The following is a 23,304-nucleotide window of genomic DNA, read 5'->3' as shown; positions in this document are numbered from 1 at the left end:
TCACAGCTCGTCACCACTTAACAGCTGATTGATTTGAAGCATGAAGCATGTCCAGCTGTGAAACAGTCAGATATATCCTCAATATTCTACAGTTTAGAGTTACTACATGATTGGTTAATGTGTTTAAAAAAGGAGAATTAGGTAAGTAGAGCAGCACTGGCTATTCGGAGTTGCAACAATTTTGTGAAAATTAAATTTAAACTCTCCTTTAGCCAGCCCAATTCAGGGCAGAGCTACGTCATGCCGGTGAAAATAATCAAATCCCGGTGAAAACAATATGCGCAAATCAATTATAAAGGCCACTGCACATTGCGCCTATTGCGCATCATGTGCGTGACACCTACGCTACGTTGAGTGCGTGCATGGAATGTTTTATTTGACTCACTTGTTGCTAGGGGAATTTAGCTCAATTTGTTGCTAACTAAGCACCCGGATGTCTTCGCCCGCGCCCGCCTATATACTCCTTTTATAGTCTAGACATATTCTCATTGAGTCATTCTGTGATATTTTGTATTACAGTATTGCTACATGTAAATAAAATGGTCTATATGTTGCGAGCGCAGCCAGCAGGAAAATTTGCATATAAGAATTTCAGTACTGTTTTCCGAAGCCTTTTTAGACTTAGAGCATTTGATTTAAAAGGCGCCCCATGAATGTGTGCCAGAAATTGCTTGTTCCCCCCTCTCGGCCTGCCAAAAATCGCTTCCCCCCCCTTGGCTGACCAAAAAATCTTAACCCTCCCCCCTTTACACAAGTATGCCATATTTTTGGGATCCCAATTTGCAAACCTATTAACCTAAATTAAATAGTATATGTTGCGAGCACAGCAGGAAAATTTGCATACTCTGGCAATCCTAGTTTTGAGATATGGGCCAAATAATGAGTGCAGCTGGGTGGAAAAATCAACTTATTTACTTCTTTTGCGAAAAACATTCTCCTTTCACATGAACATATTTTTTTGATGAATACCGGCGAAGGTAAAATGTTAAGGGGGTACTACACCCCTGTCTAATTTTGTGCCTATTTTTGCATTTTTCTAATAAATCATAACGCATTGGTGACAAGTATATGTATATTATAGGTTCAAGGACTACATGTACAACTACTGCACTGGACATTTTATTTCAGCACATACAACAGTTGTGGAGTTACAGTCAAAAATGAGGGAAAACAAGTATTTGATCAATAAATCAATAAAGTTCTACTTGCCTTGAGTTGCTGAATTTTCAGTGCAGTAGTTGTAGTCCTTGTCCCTATAATATACATATCTTACTTGTCACCAATGTGCTATAATTTTTGAGAAAATGCAAAAATAGGCACAAAATTGGCCAGGGTGTAGTACCCCTTAAAAAGTGATTTTTTATCCCATCCAACTTTGGTAATTGTCAAAAATTGTGAAATTATTCCAAAAGAAGCTTGGATTTAGCATTTTGCTAATTGACTATGTATTTACATGTATTTTTAAAATGACTCAATTAAAGTACGGTAATAAAATTAAACTTGGTTTTCTCGGTTTCTTTCTTTTTAATGTACCGGTGTTCAAATTGTTGTAACTTTGTATCCAAAGGTCGTATTGACATGGGGTTTCACTAATGTGGAGCTTTGAATACGCTGAAAATGAACATGTAAGTTATTTAGTTTTATCCCCATGACTACGCCTCTGATTCCTGGCAGGGTGTGATGATGCAGTCGAGACAATAAAGACAATATAAAATTCTATGACAATATAAAAGTCCTGCTTACTTGTAAGACATTATCAGAAATTTCAGCAAGAGCCCTTAAACTGTATTCTTCTACACAGTCGATTTCACATGGGCAACTGTACAAGTTTGGTAAAATTAAAAAAAAAATCTTTACCAAAAATACTTGTAAAAATGATGAGTTCTGCATCCTGCCCGCATAACTGTGATGTTCTATGGGGGATTTAATGTCTTATCAAGGGGTACTACACCCCTCGATAAATGTGTGTCTATTTTTGCATTTTTCTCAAAAACTAATAACACAGTGGTAACAAAAGTTATGTATATTATAGGGGCAAGGAATCTAATTACTACACTGGAATTTCAGTGACCCAAGACAAACGGTTCGTTATTTATGATAAGAAATAAGGTACAACTGGGATGTACCTCATTTCCTATCATATATACTGAACCGCTTGTCTTGAGTCACTGAAATTTCAGTGTAGTAATTGATTCCTTGCCCCAATAATATACATAACTTTGTTACCAACGTCAAGCCTCAATTTTCGTTATTTTTAGGGCAGGCCAACTTGGCCTTGGCTATTTAACATTTTAGGGGCACCGAGGCCATCATGCCAGGGCACCAAGGCCAAAGCAAATTTCGTTATTTTTAGGGCAGGCCAACTTGGCCTAGGCTATTTAACATTTTAGGGGGCACCGAGGCCATGATTTATTTATTTCATATATTTATTCGTTCATCCATCCATCCACCATTATTTCTTCTTTCTTTATTTATTTCATGATTCATTCATTTATTTATATATATATTTATTTATTTATTTATTTCATGATTCATTCAGTGAAATATATGAGTATGTAAATAAACAGAAACAAACACCTGAGAGGTGCAGTGATACAGTCAAACTTTTACCTGTTATTAGAATGATAATACAGCTTCAATTTCCATATTCGTTCCAGGTTCGTTATTAGAATACATTCAGGCATGAAAATGTCAGCGTTTTTATTTTCCAGCATTTTTTTTAACGCTGAAAAACACGGAAGAAAAAAAATCACGCATAATAATACGTAAAATAAATCTCCGATAAACAAATTGCAGGATGTCACAGGATCTCTACCTGTTGCAGAACGATCGAAAAACATATTTGCCAACCCCGCTAAGGAGACACGTGTTGGGCGCTTTCGTCAGCAAGGGAACATGCCCCGATGAACTTTGTTGTGTGCAGCCTGCAGCGCATTTGCTGCGCTTGTGCGGCAAAAGATCTGGCAACTCCGTTGTGATTTCGCTTGTAGGCGAGGAAGCTGGAGGAAAGCGACACGTGTGATCATAATGATTGTATGAAAGCTTAAGCTTTACAGTCAATTGTGATACAAAATAAAAAAGGCTACTATTAAATTGGTTCCACTTCCGGGAATCGAGAGCATTTTTTGTTCCCGACCGAGACTCGATCCCAAATGCTACTGGCCACTGCAAAATTAGGGCAAGGCCATTGTGGCCGCGTAAAGTTCTTGTTTTTCAGGGCATTAAGGCCAAATGAAAGGGCACCGCAGCAATGGCCGCGGTGGCCGCCGCGAAATTCGAGCACTGCCAGCGTGTTATTATTTTTTGAGAAAAATGCCAAAATAGTCACAAATTTACCACAGGGGTGTAGTACCCCCTTAAGACATTGCTCTGTTGACCTACAAACACAATCTATTTTGCTGATTCCAATTTTAAAAGTCTAAGTTGGGATCTTTTTTTGTAAACATTACAAATATGCCAACAAATCAAGATTGAAAACATTCAATCAAATTCATTTAAAAAGATTGTACATTATGACTTTAATCAAGTCATACCGTATGTAATTTAATTTCTTTGCATTTCAATTTCTCATTTATGAAATAGATATTTATTTCAAGAAGTACATCATTGAATATACCCGGTACATCATCTGACAAGATTATGTCAAGAAGAAACGGAGAAGAACATGCTGAAGAGTGTATGTATAAACACTACTGTAAACGTGGGACTTTGTCAAGCCCTATAATGTTTTTGACGATGATCATACCTAAATCCTAAGCATGAACCATAACCTCAAACATATGCCTAATCCTTACTATAAATTAACTTGAACTTGAACATTGAATTTATGTTTGGAAAACAAATTTAAGAATTTAATGATATTTACAAGTAAAATCATAGATTTTTGGCTCTGTATTAACAACGAACTTTATACAATTGGAGTATGTGGCTGACTAGTATCATTCATCCGAATGTCATTTATTTTTACCATTTAGGCAATGGACCAGGCCATTTTGTAACCCTGCTAAATCTGCTTAAGGAATGTCTGTTATGTCATAGATGGAAGCAGTCAGGTAAAATCTTATCCTCTCTGTGCTTGTATCCATCAGCAGAGTATGAAAAAGGCATGCCTGGTAGAGAACTCATCTGGAAGGTAGGTTACTTTGAGATTAAATGATAGCAATTTTTGTTGTTACTATCCGCATTCGTGTCCATGAGGATAGGCAGGGCCAATATTATGAACTGTGGATGCTTGGACGACTATGATAAAATATTAGACGTGCTTATCACACAGAGGATGGTAAAAACAAAAATTCCTATCATTTATTCTTACTCTAGTTGGTTAATATTAATTCAATAACTAAAAGCTATTTTTATTTAGTGAACTTAGGTTAAGAAATGAACAAAAGTTGTATACAACTTCAATTGCACATACTGCAATCCTGTGCATGCATTATGCAATAGGCATATGCCGCGATGTACTACATACATGTACGCACACCTTGACAAGAGTGTTCCACGGCCACTGTCATATATTGCCTCATAGACAAAACCCAGAAACCAGTGAAATTTAGATTTAAAGAAGGCCTTTGATACTGTTAACCACGACCTTCTTATTCAAAAACTTAGTTCATATGGTATCAAAGGTAAAGCTCTTATTTGGTTTCAATCATATCTAGATGGTAGATCTCAAGCTGTAAATATAAATTCTTCTTTATCAAATTTTAAAATATTAATATTGGTGTTCCACAGGGCTCAATTTTGGGACCCTTGTTATTTATAATATTTGTTAATTCGTTACCAGAAGCAGTAAATAGTAGTTGTAAGTGTGTAATGTATGCAGATGATACTACTCTTTTAGTAAGCTCATCTGACCCCACTGTTCTGGAAAATAATCTTAATGCAAATCTAAAGAAAATTGCTGACTGGTTTCAATCTAATCATTTAACTCTAAATACTAAGAAAACTAAGTTGATGTTGTTTGGAACAAGGCAAGCTTTAATTAATTATAAAAATATATCCCTCATTTACAAAAGTGAGAGCATTGAAAGAGTTGATAAGTATAAGTATTTAGGAGTTACATTTGATCCACATCTTTCTTGGGATGAACATGTTAATTATCTTTCTTCTAATGTATCAAAACGTATTGGTGTTATTTGTAGAGTGAAAAAGTATCTTCCTGTTAGATCAGTTAAAACACTTGCCCAAGCCCTTGTCTTTCCTCATTTTGACTACTGCAGCTCTGTTTGGTCAAATTTTAGTGCTTGCCACAAAAATGAGCTTCAGATTCTGCAGAATAGACTTGCCCGTATTTTACTTTCTGCAGACATAAGAACACCAGTGGACAAAATGATGAAAGACCTGGACTGGGTTAAACTTGATAGTAGGTGGGAGAATCAGTTACTTGTTTTAGTTTTTAAATGTCTAAAAAACATTGCTCCACATTATTTGTCGTCTCAATTTACCTTCACCTCCTCTACTCATTCTAAGAACACTCGAAGTCAATCACATAACAAATTGGTCGTTCCAAGGTGGAAATTATCTTCTGGGCAGAGAACATTTCATTATAGAGCTGCCACTTCATGGAATAGACTTCCTTATAATCTCTGTGCCAATTTGGATTCTCTAAGCTTGAATGAGTTCAAGAATGTCTTATAATTTTGTATGTATTTTAAGTTAATAAGGAACTTATTGTAGCCTTCCTCATTTAATATGTTAATTTGAACTTGTTCTATATTTACATGTTTGTATATTAATTATTCATATTCTTATAATGTTATTTGTATATGTTATCAGGGCTTCCAGGGAGACCAGTACTTTTGTATTGATGGAATTTTCCTGAATAAATAACGAATAAATAAAAAAAAAAAAAAAAAAAAAAAAAAAAAATCAAGTGCTTTTGTACTGACTAATAAAGACATACCGTATTCGTTCCAATAAGCGCCCATGCCCCAATAAGCACCCATCTGGTGTATTTTCAATTTGCTAAAGGGTACCATTAATGTTGAAGTGACGGATAGATGTCGATACGTGAAATAGCTGGGGGATTAGAAGTCCTGTGTAAACTTGCAATACATTTTATGCATCAGAAAAGCTACTAGAACATCTCAGGACCCTTTAATAATGTAAATTTTTCTCTATAAATAGACGCCTGTTAGGAAAATATTAGGCAAACAATGTAAAAAATAAGCGCCCACCTAAAATGACATTGTTAAGCACCCTGGGCGCTTATTGGAATGAATACGGTACATGTTCATTCAAGTTATATAAATGTATTATTTAGATTTAGATTTGATCATTGTTTGTCATATTCCCAGCAGATTACAGAAGAATAGAATGGTAATTTTACTTAATTCCTTAAAGTTCTCATTTTGTCCTCACAAAATGAGAATATAACTTGTACCTCAGTCTCCATGCAGTATTCCAAACACCTTTGTATACATTGTACTGTAGTTTGTTTAGTCATACACATTGTGTCAAGGGCCGCTACTTGTGTGCCTTTTCAAATTGTTACATTAAAACCATCGAAATTGTGTATAACTTATTTAGTTGTGGGTTTGAGAATTAAAAGATTTAGGAATAGTGTTAAAGGCTATGCTAAAATAGATTTTACTCTGCTGTTTTCTGTCACTAGTGTGGAATTGAAATGTTATACCACCACCCAGATGCTACATACAAAGACATCTCACAGTTTCACAGGTTTGTTTCTTTCTTTGTTTACATTATTGTCCTCTTAGAAGCACACAAATTGCTGTTCAAATCTAAACCCTCAAAAGTACTCTACCAGATTCCTATTACACCTGCCTGCTGAGGTACACTGTCGACAAGGTACTTGGCAGGTACTGTGCAGTACGAGGGAAGTACTAGTGTAGGTACTCTCTGTGTACCAGTCAGGTATATTCACTATATTGGTGATGGCATACCTGTGCAGGTGGCCCAAATAGGAATCTTGCAGTGTTTGTTATGGCAAACAAGCCATTTTAAAACAATAGCACAACAAAGTTAATTAAAGATAATGTTATTATCTTATAAAATGAAAAGAATGGCCTTAAAGGCAAAGTTTAGTATACAATTAATATTTGTAAAAGTTAGGTTATCAAATTTGTGAATGTGTTTCTAGTAAGTGAATCATTATTTTCTCATTTTGTATCTGATTTTATCCATAGAAATTTTATTTAAAATAAAAAACCACTGTCTATCTCTTTTTACCACATTTTGTCACAAAGAAACACTGTCTATATTTTTAACTTTTATTTTACCGCACACCCAGTATTTGCTCTACCAAGTACAAAGACAGTATCTGAAATCAATTTTCCTGTTTTTGTTTGCAAGGCAGGTGTTTTAGCAGTATCTACAAGTAAATAACACAGCAATAATGTGTTTTAATTCAGTTGATTCACAATACAATGCACCTGAAGCCAAAATATGCAGTGCATCATGTGAAAATGTTGACATCCATATCCCGCGTAATATGAATACAACACAGGAACACTGTTTATTTTGTATTTATTTATCAAAATAAATGAATGCACGCTAAAACAGTAATTTTTAATGATAGTAGACCCATTTTCTATCTATCGATCAGACGGAATCCTTCATCATGTCATGGAGGTGTTTTCAACATTATTTTTATCACACTCGTATGAAAATCCAATGGTGGCTTAAAACTGCGATATCGACCATGTAGGTCAAAATTTGGACTTGCAAAAGCAACTGCTGATGGCGCATCGTATTATGAATCGGGAGAATTTGGAATGCGGATTTTATTAGTCGGTCTTCTCCCAAAGTAAAATGTAGTATCTGCTTACAATTACCAAAGTAGCTGCTTGGGTTATACTTGGAAGGGCAGGGATCTTGCACAATTTTTTATTTGATATGCAATGTTTTGTTTTCCCTATTGTACCTCAATACATCTACAGTAAAAGATGCCAACTGGATGCAAAAGTCTCACCATACAAAAGACTTCTTGATCATGCCTTCTACCTTCTCAGTGAACAGAAAGTAAAGGAAGCATATGGAGTGATTAAAATGAAAGCCACCATTGGAAAGCTTCAGCAGGTATATCCTCGTACATCAAAACAAGCCGAGTATGAGAAACACACATTACAGAATGTATGGAAAGACCTGGTGTCGGCCTATACTGGTGTAGTGGCTTATATGCTGTGGTACCAGACAGGAGCTGAAAACTCTGCAGGTAGGTTTTAAACACATTCTGCCTTGTATTAGCAAATGTTATTTGTCTTCTCCAGAGTCTTAAACTCCCAAATCATGTTAAAACCTGTACCACTTACGACTGTCCTAAAATCAAACACACCTGTTCACCAATCACCACTGGGCAATCTACCACTTTTTACCCATGCGGGATTAAAACAATCTCAGTGTTGCCAGTTAGCTAAAAAAACATACCACAAGATCACAAAAAAATTGAATTTCACAATTAACGTTCATTTGATGAATTCTGCCCATGCAATCCTCCCAACATTATGTACTACCGCTGTCCTTATGAATATTGTGTACACCGTATTGATAGTACTTTGGTGACCCTTTTCCTGACTGCCCTCCTCTTGCTTGAACTTGTCTTTGTCAAATCTATCAAATTGTCATCACTGGTGTTGGTAGTTATTCCCTCTACGCCTTCAATCAATTTGTCTAGTGACTTGTTACTTTGCCATGATGAGGCGGTAATAGGAGTGAATGTTTGTGGTTGACTTACTACCTTTAACGTATCTTCTACTTGATCACTTTCTTTGCTTTCATTTGGATCTTCATCTTCTTCACTGGTCTTTTGGATTGGTGGCATATTCAACTTCTGATGGGAGTGGCATTACCACATACGGTGAGTCATCAGGCAATTCCTGAGATACTCTTGTGTCAAGATCAAGATGTTCTCATCCATTTGCCTCAGTTCTTCACCAGTAATATCATCGTCACCCTTGCACATGTTGTCTATAGGGATAATAATGACCAGCAGGTGTGATTCACCCTGCAGAAGACTCGACCACTTGCCAAAAATTGGTCTCTCAAAGACCAAACGAGGTGGACTACAAAAACAAAACAAATTGATAGGTGCTATCTTTTCCGTCTCTTCTACTTGATCACTTTCTTCGCTTTCATTTTGATCGCCATCTTCTTCACTGCTTTCTGGATTTTGTGGCATATTCAACTTCCGATGAGTCAGGCAATTCCTGAGATACTCTTGTGTCAAGATCAAGATGTTCTCATCCATTTGCCTCAGTTCTTCACCAGTAATATCATCGTCACCTTTCCACATGTTGTCTAAAGGGATAATAATGACCTGCAGGTATGATATACCCTGCAAAAGACTCAACCACTCACCAAAAATTGGCCTCTCAAAGACATACATACACACATATTTTATAGTTGTACAGAAAACAGTTCCAATGTTACATGTTTTTGTATCAGTTACAGCCAGTTTCATGCTACACATCCGTATAGGATAGCAGCAATCATCAGACTGGTATAAAACAAGTTCGTTTTACAAAAAAAACCATTTTTGATCAAGACAATTACATAAAATCAATTATTGATTGAAACAAATCAGTTCTATGCTGGAGGTGTTGCTAGGTGAAAAGTTGGTAGGTGATGCTGAATTGGTCCAGTTTGTGCTTATTTTTGTGCCTGGTCGCATGTCATAAGTTGGGTACAATTTCCATTACATGGTAAAAAATGACAAAAAATGTATTCTTTGATATGTTGTATATATTGACAATCTCTATTAATTAACACCATTTTGAACCTTAACACCTGCTTAATTTTTGAGATAATGCTTAATTACTAATTAATTAATACACAGGCGTCTATGTAAATCTGAATTTTCAAATGCGTTTTTCTCAAATCGGACCTCGATTACAAAAATGACTGTAAAATTTCTATTTTATGCAAGAATGTCATCAGATTTGGAGGATATGTTCTCAAAACATTAATGCTTCAAATGACCTTTTTATGAGTAATTAGCGAGACGGTTATTCTATTATTGAGGAAATGAATATCAAGAAGAAAATTGTACATTAGCATATTGCTAAAAATACTGAAATTCAATTAGGATTTCATTAAAAATGAAAAAATGGAACATATAACCCTTTAAGGTGGTACTACACACCTTGATAAATTTGTGACTATTTTTGCATTTTTCTCAAAAAGTAATATCACACTGGTAACAAAAGTCATGTATATTATAGGGTACGGTAAGGAATCCAGTTACTACACTGGAATTTCAGTGACTCAATCCAAGCGGTACATTATTTATGATAAGAAAAGAGGTACCGCAAGAATGTTCCCCACTTCTTAACATATATAATGAACCCCTTGTCTCGAATCACTGAAATTTCAGTGACGTAATCGGATTCCTTGCCCCTATAATATACATATATAACTTTTGTTACCAGTGTGTAGTTACTTTTTGAGAAAAATGCAAAATTTGTCACAAAATTTATCAGAGGGTGTAGTGCCACCTTAAGTAGTCAGTAATTGTTTTAGTTGTACAAATTCTACATTCAAAGCTGTCAATACATCATACCCTCCCTAGATTTGAAAAAGTAACCAGTAGTTTTGACATGCTGACATGTGAATTTTCACATATGCCCTATTGCACACTCCCGCATCCGCCTGCTCCACATCCGCCTGCTCCTCCACCCCTGGCATTTTTTATTTCAACTGATGTGATTTTTTTACTGAATGATTTATAATTATATGCTTCAGTAGACTGAAAGAGTATAATATTAGGCTTAAAATGAGGTATCAACCACTGCTGTAGGATATGGGGTTACGGAAAGCCAATCAAATTTGTATCGCAATTGTTTGAAAAGTGTAATCCCTCCACCCTTTTAGCATACCCAACTTATGACATGCGACCGCCTACAATTAGAGATGAGTTCGAAGCGCTTGTTAAGAGTTGAGTTTCTTGGTGCCGTCATGATGTGATATTTCTCTGCAAGGCATAAGTTGCATTTCTTGTTGGCTGGATTGTATGGAGCTGCTTTTTAGATTATAGACCAGTTTATTTCACATGCAATTTTCTTTTCCCTTAGTTTCCAGATACGGGGGCCAGATATACTTGGATAGTTAGGTCATAGATGGCATTTGATTTTGATTCATTCTTGAATGCCTGTTTATGATTGCTCAGTCTCTCTTTCTTTGAACGTTGTTGCGGTTAACCCGATATAATGCTTTGTTGGGTCATCCTTGGCGGAAATGCTTGCCTTGTAAATTATGTCTCTAGTAAGGCATTGACCTTGTAGTGGGCACTGGGCAGGTTGCTTTGGCCTTTTTTCTTATATACATACATATTTTATTTATTTCCATCAAAATACATGCAAATTGGATAAAACAACAAAATAGAATTCAAACAGATTGGACTACAAAAACAAAATTGCTAGGTAAGAGTCTGAGGTATTTCGCTGCACTGAGTACATAGAAACTGTTTAAGTTTAAAATGGGTGATGAGCCATGTCTAACAGAATTTATTTTATTTTACTTCAAATATTTTTCTGTTGTCTGTGTTTATCACTGTAGTTTCTTCGTGCTTGGTTCAGGTATGAAATGATTGACTAGCTGTCTCTAGCTGAATTGATCAGTTTAATATTTTACTTTATTCTTCATGGCCCTGCTCTCATATCTGCTTAAGCTTCATCGCTATTCAAAAGCATAGTTTAACCTTGATAGGGGTAGCGTTTTATATATACTTACCCATTTAAAGTGTATACCTGTTTCACCTGGTTGAAGAAATGCTGAATTACATTGCCACGATTGTGCGCCCTCCATATCACCTCACAGAGATGTCTCTCAAAGTTTTTAAGCTTGTACCATCTATTCTCACTAAATGCCATTTGGCATGCGCCCAGCTACCTGCTATTCTATATATTAGTATGGACTTAAACTTCTACCTCTGATATCGTGTTCCTACAGAATGAAATGGATGTAGGTGTTTATAAAGCCTGACATTTTCCCAGTAAGGGCCATTCAGTGAGAGCACAATGTAACATATTATGGGGTCACTACACAATTTTTGGCATTCAGTGAAGAGCAAAATGTAAAAATGATGTGGTCATTGGGTGAGAAAATGACCTTTGATGCTGAAAAGGGGGTCAGAGCCCTACATAAGTATCACCTCCAAAGTGTGGGAACCTCCGGGTAATTAACTGCATAATTTGCATAATTATATTAGCATAATCCGAAGTTATTTAGGCTATTGTAGGCCTGCCACCCATAGGAAAATATGCGCAACCCTTGTTTTACATGGCGCTGTATGATCGGTATAAGAGTTTCTTGGTCCCGTTTCTCAACAGGGTACATGATAATTCTGTTGCTCTGCCTTTTCACCATTCCAAAGACCCAAACCTATATATTTCTGACACAAAAAAGTATTCACAGTTATCATTTCCTTCGAAATTGTGAAATAATTTTGAAATTTAACTATTTACCTACAACTAAAGAGTGAGCGTTTATAAAAGACAGTAATTACAATATTTAGGCCTATATAAATATATATTTAGAATGTCTAAAATTACCTTAACTGCCTGTTTTCCTTTTATGTATTTGGTCTTTCTGCCGAACAGAGATTCATCAATTTCGATGTCTCCTTCAAACATCATTGGCATGTTGTCTCCAGTCAACGAATTAGTTGTTTTACCTTGGAGTGTACTTTTGCACCACATTTTGAAAGTGGTGCAATTTCATCTGATGCAGAGCAATTTGAAGTGCAGTCTCAGACAATCAACACATAAAGTCAATACAATGTGGTATCTTATGTGTCTTCACTGGTGCTGGTAGTTATTCCCTCTACACCTTTAATCAATTTGTCTAGTGACTTGTTACTTTGCCATGATGAGGTGGTACTAGGAGTGAATGTTTGTGGTTGACTTGCTACTTTTAACGTCTCTTCTACTTGATCACTTTCTTCGCTCTCATTTTGATCTTCATCTTCTTCACTGCTCTTTTGGATTTGTTGCGTATTCAACTTCCAATGGGAGTGGTGTTGCCACATACGGTGAGTCATCAGGCAATTCCTGAGATACCAAGATGTTCTTCATCCATTTGCTTCAGTTCTTCACCAGTAATATCATCATCACCCTTGCACATGTTGTCTATAGGGATAATAGTGCCCTGCAATATTTAGTAAAATTACCTTCATAATCAGTATTAACATGATCAAAAGATACACTAAGAATTAAAAAGATGCAACTTGAGCATTGCCTTAAAACTGTCCACAGATGGGGCTAATTTCAGAGATAAAGGAATACTATTCCATAGTGCAGGGGCAGCAACTGGGAAAGACCTTCGTCTTTATGATGAGGATGACTTGGGCTGCTTCAGCAGTCGAATGGAAGCTGATCTCAATGAGCGAGATGGGACATATTCCTCAAGCAGTTCTGTTTAATATGTAACGTGGGGCAAGGCCATGCAATGCCTTGTAAGTGAGAAGTAATACCTTGAAGGTGATTCTACTGTTCACTGGGAGCCAATGCAATTGGCGAAGTACTGGCGTTTCTTGACAATTAACATTCATTTGATGAATTCAGCCCAATCCTCCTAACATTATGTGTACTACCACTTTTTACCCCTGTCCTTATGAATATTGTGTACACCGTATTGATAGTACTTTGGTGACCCTTTTCCTGACTGCCCTCCTCTTGCTTGAACTTGTCTTTGTCAAATCTATCAAATTGTCATCACTGGTGCTGGTAGTTATTCCCTCCATGCCTTTGGCAAATCTATCAAATTGTCATCACTGGTGCTGGTAGTTATTCCTCCATGCCTTTGTCAAATCTATCAAATTGTCATCACTGGTGCTGGTAGTTATTCCTCCATGCCTTTGTCAAATCTATCAAATTGTCATCACTGGTGCTGGTAGTTATTCCCTCCATGCCTTTGGCAAATCTATCAAATTGTCATCACTGGTGCTGGTAGTTATTCCTCCATGCCTTTGTCAAATCTATCAAATTGTCATCACTGGTGCTGGTAGTTATTCCCTCCATGCCTTTGGCAAATCTATCAAATTGTCATCACTGGTGCTGGTAGTTATTCCCTCCATGCCTTTGTCAAATCTATCAAATTGTCATCACTGGTGCTGGTAGTTATTCCCTCCATGCCTTTGGCAAATCTATCAAATTGTCATCACTGGTGCTGGTAGTTATTCCTCCATGCCTTTGTCAAATCTATCAAATTGTCATCACTGGTGCTGGTAGTTATTTCCTCCATGCCTTTGTCAAATCTATCAAATTGTCATCACTGGTGCTGGTAGTTATTCCTCCATGCCTTTGGCAAATCTATCAAATTGTCATCACTGGTGCTGGTAGTTATTCCCTCCATGCCTTTGGCAAATCTATCAAATTGTCATCACTGGTGCTGGTAGTTATTCCCTCCATGCCTTTAATCAATTTGTCTAGTGACTTGTTACTTTGCCATGATGAGGTGGTACTAGGAGTGGATGTTTGTGGTTGACTTGCTACCTTTAACGTCTCTTCTGCTTGATCACTTTCTTCGCTTTCATTTTGATCTTCATGTTCTTCACTGCTTTCTGGATTTTGTGGCATATTCAACTTCCAATGGGAGTGGTGTTACCACATACGGTGAGTCATCAGGCAATTCCTGAGATACTCTTGTGTCAAGATCAAGATGTTCTTCATCCATTTGCTTCAGTTCTTCACCAGTAATATCATCATCACCCTTGCACATGTTGTCTATAGGGATAATAGTGCCCTGCAGGTATGATTCACCTTGCAGAAGACTTAACCACTCACCAAAAATTGGCCTCTCAAAGACATACATACACACATATTTTATAGTTGTACAGAAAACAGTTCCAATGTTACATGTTTTTGTATCAGTTACAGCCAGTTTCATGCTACACATCCGTATAGGATAGCAGCAATCATCAGACTGGTATAAAACAAGTTCATTTTACAAAAAAAAACCATTTTTGATCAAGACAATTACATAAAATCAATTATTGATTGAAACAAATCAGTTCTATGCTGGAGGTGTTGCTAGGTGATGCTGAATTGGTCCAGTTTGTGCTTATTTTTGTGCCTACATTTAGAGATGAGTTTGTAGCGCTTGTTAAGAGTTGAGTTTCTTGGTGCTGTCATGATGTGATATTTCTCTGCGAGGCATAAGTTGCATTACTAGGTGGCTGGGTTGTATGGAGCTGCTTTATGGATTATAGACCAGTTTATTTCACATGAGATTTTCTTTTCCTTCAGTTGCCAGATATACTTGGATAGTTTGGTGGCATTTGATTTTGATTCTTTTTTGAATGCCTGTTTATGATTGCTCAGACTCTCTTTGAACATTGTTGCAGTTAACCTGATGTAGTGCTTGCCTGCTTGGTTGGTTCATCCTTGGCGGAAATGCTTACCTTGTAAATTATGTCTCTAGTGAGGCCACCCATCAGAAAATGCAACCCTTGTTTTACATGGCGCTGTATGATGGGTATAAGAGTTACTTGGTCCCGTTTCTCAACAGGATACATGATAATTCTGTTGCTCTGCCTTTCTACCATTCCAAACACCCAAACCTACATATTTCTGACACAAAAAAGTATTCACAGTTAGTAACTTATCATTTTTCTTTGAAATTGTAAAATAATTATGAAATTTAACTGTTCAGCTACAACTGAAGAGTGAGCATTTATAAAAGACAGTAATTACAATATTTAGGCCTATATATTTAGAATGTCTAAAATTACCTTCATGCTTCATCCCTGCCCGTTTTCCTTTTATGTATTTAGTCTTTCTGCCGAACAGAGATTCATCAATTTCAATGTCTCCTTCAAACGTCATTGGCGGGTTGTCTCCAGTCTACGAATAATTATTTTGACCTTGGAATGTACTTTTGCACCACATTTTGAAAGTTGTGCTGCAATTAAATGTGGTATCGCAATTTTGCACCACACTTTTAAAGTTGTATTGCAACAGGGGAATTCAAATTTGGGGTGCAAATTGCACTGCCATAGGGCTTATTTCAAACTCTGATTGTCTCTCTTTCCATGAACCTCCTGCATAAATATTGTATTGGTCAAACTGGCCCAGCTGATAAGTTCCAATAAAAGTAAAGCTACAGTTGATATATGCCATATGCCAGTACAGTGACATTTCAATGACTCAGCGGCACAAAGACATATCTCCATTTGCTAATGTATGTGTGATTGTGTGTGATATGCATATGAGTGCTCTTATGCATAGGAATGTGCCTTTGAATTCATACAGGGCGTACAAATTGCATGAATGAACTTGTATAATATTGAGCAGCTTATGCATTGATTTATGTAACAATTAAAAGGCAAGTGTTTTGACTCATATTTTGATAGATACAAAACAGGAAGTTGAGAAATTCTGGGAGACTGCTGTGTTACATCTTGGTCAGATGACTGACAAACCTGGAGTATGGGATGTATTTATCACCAAACATCTTGAGGTCAGTGAATAAAAACTACAGCTTATTGTGTAAAGTGGGGGCATGGCATAGGAAATATTCACAATTGTAATAATTTGTGAATGGTATTTTCCAAACTACACCCAATGCCAAATGCAATAGGAAACATTACCGCACATTCAAAATGAGTTGATGGGGTCAAAAATAAAATACAGGGCTACCTGCTGTAGGTTGATATTGGTAAGCACATATGTGACACGATCAAGGGAAATGAGTCGGATTTCGCTAATATTGATTTTGAGATATTGGCAAATAAAGTGTTAAAATTCTTTTGTATTACATTGTTTTCAGTGATTGATAAATTGATGTAACTTTGAAAGGAAAAGTCATATCAACATCGGGTTTTCAGTTTCAGAAAGCTCTAAATGTCCTCTTTAGAAGCATATATAAAACTCATTTTCGACCAGGGTCGACATGTGACTCATTCCCCTTGATCATGTCACATATTATACTATGATCAGCTCGTAAAAGGCAAGAATTATTTGTTTTTTGTTACTGCATGAGTCAATAAAGTCCAAACTTACACTCGCGTAAATTCACATCAACACCTACATGTATGATAAATAATGACAATTAAATCAACAAACAAACAAATTATATTCAAAACTTGCATCTAAACAGTGATTAATCCTTGTGTCTCCTTTTTGAATACATGTAGTTACTATGCAGCAAAGATCAAATGGAGGAGGCTGTCGAGCTAGCCAGAAAGTACTGTGATACTAATCCAGAGAACCCAAATGCACACAAGTACCTGTATCATCAGATGAAAAGTAATGGTGCTGATACAAGCAGCTTGATTGAAGTCTTAAAGGTAGGAAACTTTGATCAATTTATTGAAAAAGTAAGGCCTATTTACAAAATTGAAGAAAGAAAAACATATTCCCTAGACCTTTGCCTCTAGTTTTAATCGTATATATTATTTACATGACAATTTTCTACTTTTTTTCTCAGTAGCATCACATCAACTTGATGGTATTGAAATTGATTGCTGTGCGTATGACTATGTGTCTTTTTAAAATGAGCTTAAAAGTTGTTGTGATGTGCGTTGTTGCTTTTAAGCACTTAAAAGTGCTGTTTGAGGGCTTCCAGACTTGGTGACATTACAAATGGTTTTGTGAGTCCATTCCATACTTGTATGGTGTGAGAAAAAAGGAATATCTGTATGAATTGGCTGTAATGACTGGAATGTGAAGTTTTGTTTTATATGACTCCCCCCTACAGCGGCTGTCAGATGCTGGCATCAAATATTTTTTCCATTCTAATGCCAACAAGATAATCATCAATATTGTACATCATAGTGAGTCTCTGGTCCCTTCTCCTTTCCTCAAGTAGGACATCTCCACCCTGAAGGTCCGTTCATACTACGCTGCAATTGCAATTTGATGCTATGCCTCACTGCATCGTACCGCAGAATACTGCATTGCGGTATCGCAATAAAGTTAAATACATTTGAACTTGGAAATGCGATTATATGTGCATCGAGTTGCGGCAAAAAGTAATCAATATATTGGCAACGCACTGCATCGCACAGCAATTGTGGCATAGTATGAACAGACCTTAAGACTGGATGCACATACAAGTTTTATGGACCCTTTAAAATGCTGTGCAAGATGAATACAGAGATCAAATCAAAGGAAAACTAGATTGGCTGGACTAATTCCCCAACCATTGATTAATTGATTTGGTGATTATTGATTTGCTTATGTCTATCTATATCTGTGAGTTGATTTTAATTAACATTGTTTTTTCAGGATATTATAAATAGACTACCATCGGATGAATTGGTTCTCGAGTATGTGGACCTTTTACGACAAGAGAGTAAACATTGCCACAAAGATTACCTACCACCACTGTTCAACCTGTTGGACTTTGCATGTTGGAGGGATGAAGTGAAACCATGGCAAGCATTAGCTGATAGACTTTGCTCTATACATCTCAAGTAAGCTATAAATATATAAACACAGATTTGTGACCCATTCTGTCAAAATCAGATGGAACTGGGCACCTACATTTTACTGGTTACAGTTTCCACCTGATTCAAACAAAAGCATAGAACATGTGTCCTGTACCATAATGCAGTCCATGATGTTAAAATAAGATTCTACAAAATGAATGGAAGGCGTTAAGGTAAAAGAAACCTGTCAAATTCCTTGTTTCAGAACCAAACAAGAATATCAGATTGAATTGCACAAGAATTGTGTGTGATGGGTCACTCGGTAGTTTTTAAGCTAGCCAGGATACGGGATAGCCAGGATAACGGCAGCTTGCCTAGCTTTATCTGCAGCTGAAGAAACTGACAGATCCTATACTATTTTATCCCTGATTAGACTGAGATCCCCTCAGTCAATCAAGACTGACAAATGTATGTGTAGCTTTGTGATGCACTTTTCCAATCTTGAAGCTAAAACTTTTAACCTGCATCTTATGTTACTTGTCAAAATGTTGCCCAATCTTGATGAGTTGGTATCTGTGGCCTCAGTCATTTTGAGCTATCCATGAAACTTTGATGTCCAATAAATTAATTATCATGTCACTATCAAATAGTTTGTGGGATTTTTCCCTACATTGCAAAATCAGCCAGCAATGTCAAGGCAGGTGGCAAGGTCATGCTCAAGAAGATGATCACATTTGAAATGATTAAATATTTGTCATGCCTAATAATCATATATTGCATTCATGTCGGTTTTCTCTTTTTTCTTCCTATAGGAAATCACGCCTTGGTGTCAAAGTTATGAAGTCATGTTGGAAGCAAAGACAAGGCTGGTGGGGAGACTATCACTTTGATACCCTTCATGCATCACAAATTGCTAAACGAGACAAACTTCTTGCTGTTCAAAAAGCTACAGTAGCTACGTTCCTTCTCAATCCTGGTAAGATTAAGATTAAGTTTAACAGACCATTTTGGTACTCCCAAGAGTTGTTACAAAGAAACCCAACAGTATGTCTTCATCGATGCACAGTCAAGTTTTCTGCAAAAGACTGTGGGATTTGCTGATATGTGTCAATTAATTATGTTCCACTCTCTTTGGGCAGTACCGCTTTGCTTTTATGGGCCCATTAAGGGATCTAAAATGAGCGTTTATTGCGTTTCGACAGTATTTTTGTAGGACATGAGAGCACCTCAGACCTATCGAATTGCATTCTGAATCTGAAGCATGTCTTTCTGATATCAAATAATTTTCATTTTTGAAAATCACAATATAATACAAATTTTATGACAAATTATAAAAATTGATATTTTTCAAATTTTGATATATAACAGTCCTCGAAGTAAATTATATAAATCTAATGATATATTCTTAAAGTGTATGTAGCAGGAGGAAAAGCCGACGGTCAATTGAAAATTTTGACCTTTCATATTGAAGATATAGATTTTTTCCCAAAAAGACCTAATTTTTTGGGGTGTTTTTGGGGAAAAAATCCATATCTTCAATACGAAAGGTCAAAATTTTCAATTGATCATCGGCATTTCATCCCACCTACATACACTTTAAGTATAAATCATCAGATTTATAAAGTTTACTTCGAGTACTGTTAAATATCAAAAATATCAATTTTTAATGATTTGCCGTAAAATGTGTATTAAATTGCGAATTTCAAAAAACCAAAAATATTTGATATCAGAATGACATTCTTCGTATTCAGAATGCAATTCGATATGTCTGAAGTGCTCTAATGTCCCAAAATAAATACTGTCCAAACGTTCATACCCCAGCCCTTAAGATGTTTTCTTTATTTTTTTACGGGCCCCCAAGGACCCCGGGCCCGGGGGTGATGCACCCCCTTAACCCGCCTTGTCGGCGGCACTGGTTTTGGGCAGTGTATGCAATCGATCGGTAACTGACCATGTTGATCACAGTCTTTTCAATCTGGAGAGCATTCTGCATGGTCGTTGTCTAAAAAACATATCCTTTAATAATAATAACAGGCTCTTATATAGCGCCCTTAACCCAGAGGGTCTCAAGGCGCTTAACAAACTAAAAAACCAAAGTACAGCATAAAAATACCAGTATACTTAAGCCTACAATATACAGTGAAATCTTAGAATAAAACTACAGTATGATTTAAAACTAATATTATACACAATACATGATGCAACTTTTTTAATCGCACCAAATATCATGAACTCATTAATTTCACGGGCATCCTGATTTCTTATCAAGTTGTAGCTAACAAATTTATGTACTCATTCATCTGTAGTGTGTTGCTTTTAATTAACTGTGCTTAAATGTATGACTACCCAATCAAGTGGAGACTTTTTTGATGTGTGTATATCTCATATTTTGTATTCCAGATTGTGGTTTTGTTTGGGAGGTCACCAAATACTTTTCAAGACACAAAAAACGGAAATGTTTGAAAAGACTCGAAAAAGCCAAAGAAGCCCACCAATTTCAGCACATTGCTGATTGATTATCACATTTGGGATATTAACATGGTCAACATGGTTCATTGTTATTCAAGTCTACCTGTAAGCCATCTGTTAGTCAATTTGGTGCACCTGGCCTGTTACATTTGTTGATAACAATGTATATATGATGTGATCAATGCAAAACAATAGACTGAATCCTTCATCATCTAACAAATTGTACATTTCATTGAAGAATATTTGTTATTGATAACTGAAAAACAGAACATTCCATATGACAGCATGAAAAGATATATGAACACAACTTTTGTTGTGGAATAGCACCTCTAACTTGCCCCTGTTCTTGGTGCACAGTAACAGAAATATGCCATGGAGATCATGCATATGCTAAAATATGTTTTAAATTACAGATACAGGTTCACCTGGAAAAGTGTGTTCCAAAAATTACATATGTTTGTCACTTTGTCAACGTTGAATGACTGAGGGTGCAGTCTAGTGAAACACGAGTACTTTAGTTTTATGTGACAACATCTTACTACTTTGCAAAGTAAATGCAATGATTGTTTGCATGTAGAAGTATGAATGCAGCTGATGTAGATAATTAAATGTGACCGTCCACCACAAATAGGCTGTAATGTCGGCATTTTCACTTTTTGAGATATTGAACAGGCAAATTCTCAAAATAAGTTTGATAATGATATATTACATGTTATTTGATGGGAATTCATACTATCAAATCCATGTTTTTGTGACATACCTTGTTAGGGTTTCATGTTGCTATGTTTTGTCAGACTGGCAACCTTGCTTCTTTTTCTTGCCTGAAGTTACTGCTGTTGGTGGCGCTAGAAGCTGGTTGAAAATGTTCAGTAAGAAGTGGTTCCCTTAATCTCTATTCTTGGTGTTTTCCCCTCTCTGATCTGTCTTTAAGATGTTCAATGGACCATATCTGTTAACTTTCTCTGCCAACATTAGGGCCCCTTTGTGGTAGATGGTCAGATATAATACTCAAGTTTAATGGGATGAATATATGTGACTCAATGCAAGCAAATCAGGATGATGTAGGCAAATACCAATTTGAGTTATGGAAACAAATATGTAACAAGTTCAAATTTGGTCAAATTGTAATAATGTACTCAGGTGGTATTTTATTTTATATATACTCTCTCAGACCAAAAACTTTGTTTTCTGAAATAATTAAAGTAAATTGTATATTTTGCCCTTGTTTTATATTTTTATCATTGACTTGTTAACAAAATGAAACTTTTAATTGGCTATAACCTGAATGTTTGTATTTGTTGTGGTAGTGCATATAAAAGACATTTTAATTACTAATAATTATAGAATGGAACATATGTAACATGATGTAGAATAACATTAATTTTTGTCTCCAGATTTTCTTGTCTTGGGTCACATATACCTTACCTGAAAAAATGGCAAGGAGTTAACTTCCATAGCAGGGATTTGAACCCTCAGCCTCTGGATATCTAGACCAACTAAAATACAGGATTGAAAAAAAATGTTTTGCTGATCTACCTATCATGATAATACACCCATGTATTATAACGGGCCAATTATGATGTATTCTAACTTGATCAGCATGATGTGGCAGATCAGCAAAACAGTTTTTCAATCTTGTCTTCTAGTTGGTGTAGATATCCAGAGGTTGTGGGTTATTAAATTGTGCAAAATGGCTGTAATCTAAGCAATAATCTTTAAGAGTATGTTTTAATGCATATAGTCAACATGACTATCAAATAATCTCAGTGCCTTTTTCTTTAACAAATGTAATATTCATTATGTAAGGAGATTTTTGTGTCTAAAAATGAAACAAAATTACAAATTTTGTTTGACTTTTGAAAATGCAGTACTGTTTTTTTGTAAATGTTCAATGTTTTATGAATTTTATTATTATCAATTATCAAATATTATAGACATAATGTACATCAATGTATACATTCAATAACAGAAAATGTGGGACTTGATATCATCAAGTGTTGGTCTGGTTGGAATTCCTTGGATTATTGGAACTTCCTGGCAGTTACAGAATTGAAATAAATAAATATCCAAGAGGGTATTTATCAATATTGAATGCATTTCAGGAAATAGCTCAGATAGTAAAACACAGCAACAAAATAAAATCACAAAAAAACAACAATTTGTAAACTCCTAATAATTACGAAAGGAAAGGAAAGGAAATTGGTATTTTCAATGCTGAGAAAATATATTGGAACTGAAAGGCCCTGTGCAAATTAAAATGGGATTTCGCAAAGATGCCCATTGACAGACATGAGAAATGGGTAAGTGCAATAGATGGAACAACCTTTATTACCTTTTACAATAGCTTACAATATCAATCTACAAGTAAGATAGATATTATGATGCATTTTCATTCATGTGTTAGCCATGTCCATAATGACTGGAAACAGATGGGTATCATTCATTTTGATACAGTCTGTACATTCTGGCCCTAAACTGGCAATATTTGAATGTCTTATTTTCTTGATATT

At 36.0% G+C, this 23,304-nt stretch overlaps 1 protein-coding gene across 2 annotated transcripts; it reads left to right on the top strand.

The window, feature by feature from the left end:
* Positions 1-39: 39 nt before the first annotated feature.
* Positions 40-23,304, top strand: LOC140152659 (TATA box-binding protein-associated factor RNA polymerase I subunit A-like). 2 transcript variants are annotated; one of them, XM_072175108.1, is made up of 10 exons: positions 40-141; positions 3,583-3,676; positions 3,975-4,132; positions 6,614-6,678; positions 7,899-8,173; positions 16,307-16,413; positions 17,090-17,242; positions 18,183-18,370; positions 19,138-19,301; positions 20,726-23,304. In XM_072175108.1, the coding sequence occupies exons 2-10, from the start codon at positions 3,640-3,642 to the stop codon at positions 20,839-20,841; spliced, it is 1,263 nt and encodes a 420-aa protein (XP_072031209.1). In that variant the 5' UTR covers positions 40-141; positions 3,583-3,639; the 3' UTR covers positions 20,842-23,304. The 2 variants fall into 2 exon arrangements, with proteins under 2 accessions (XP_072031209.1, XP_072031207.1); XM_072175106.1 differs by lacking the exon at positions 40-141 and adding an exon at positions 1,558-1,625.

The sequence above is a fragment of the Amphiura filiformis genome, chromosome 5 (assembly GCF_039555335.1).
Source record: "Amphiura filiformis chromosome 5, Afil_fr2py, whole genome shotgun sequence".
NCBI classification, from domain to species: Eukaryota; Metazoa; Echinodermata; class Ophiuroidea; order Amphilepidida; family Amphiuridae; genus Amphiura; species Amphiura filiformis.
This window is presented reverse-complemented; position numbering and strand designations above follow the sequence as displayed.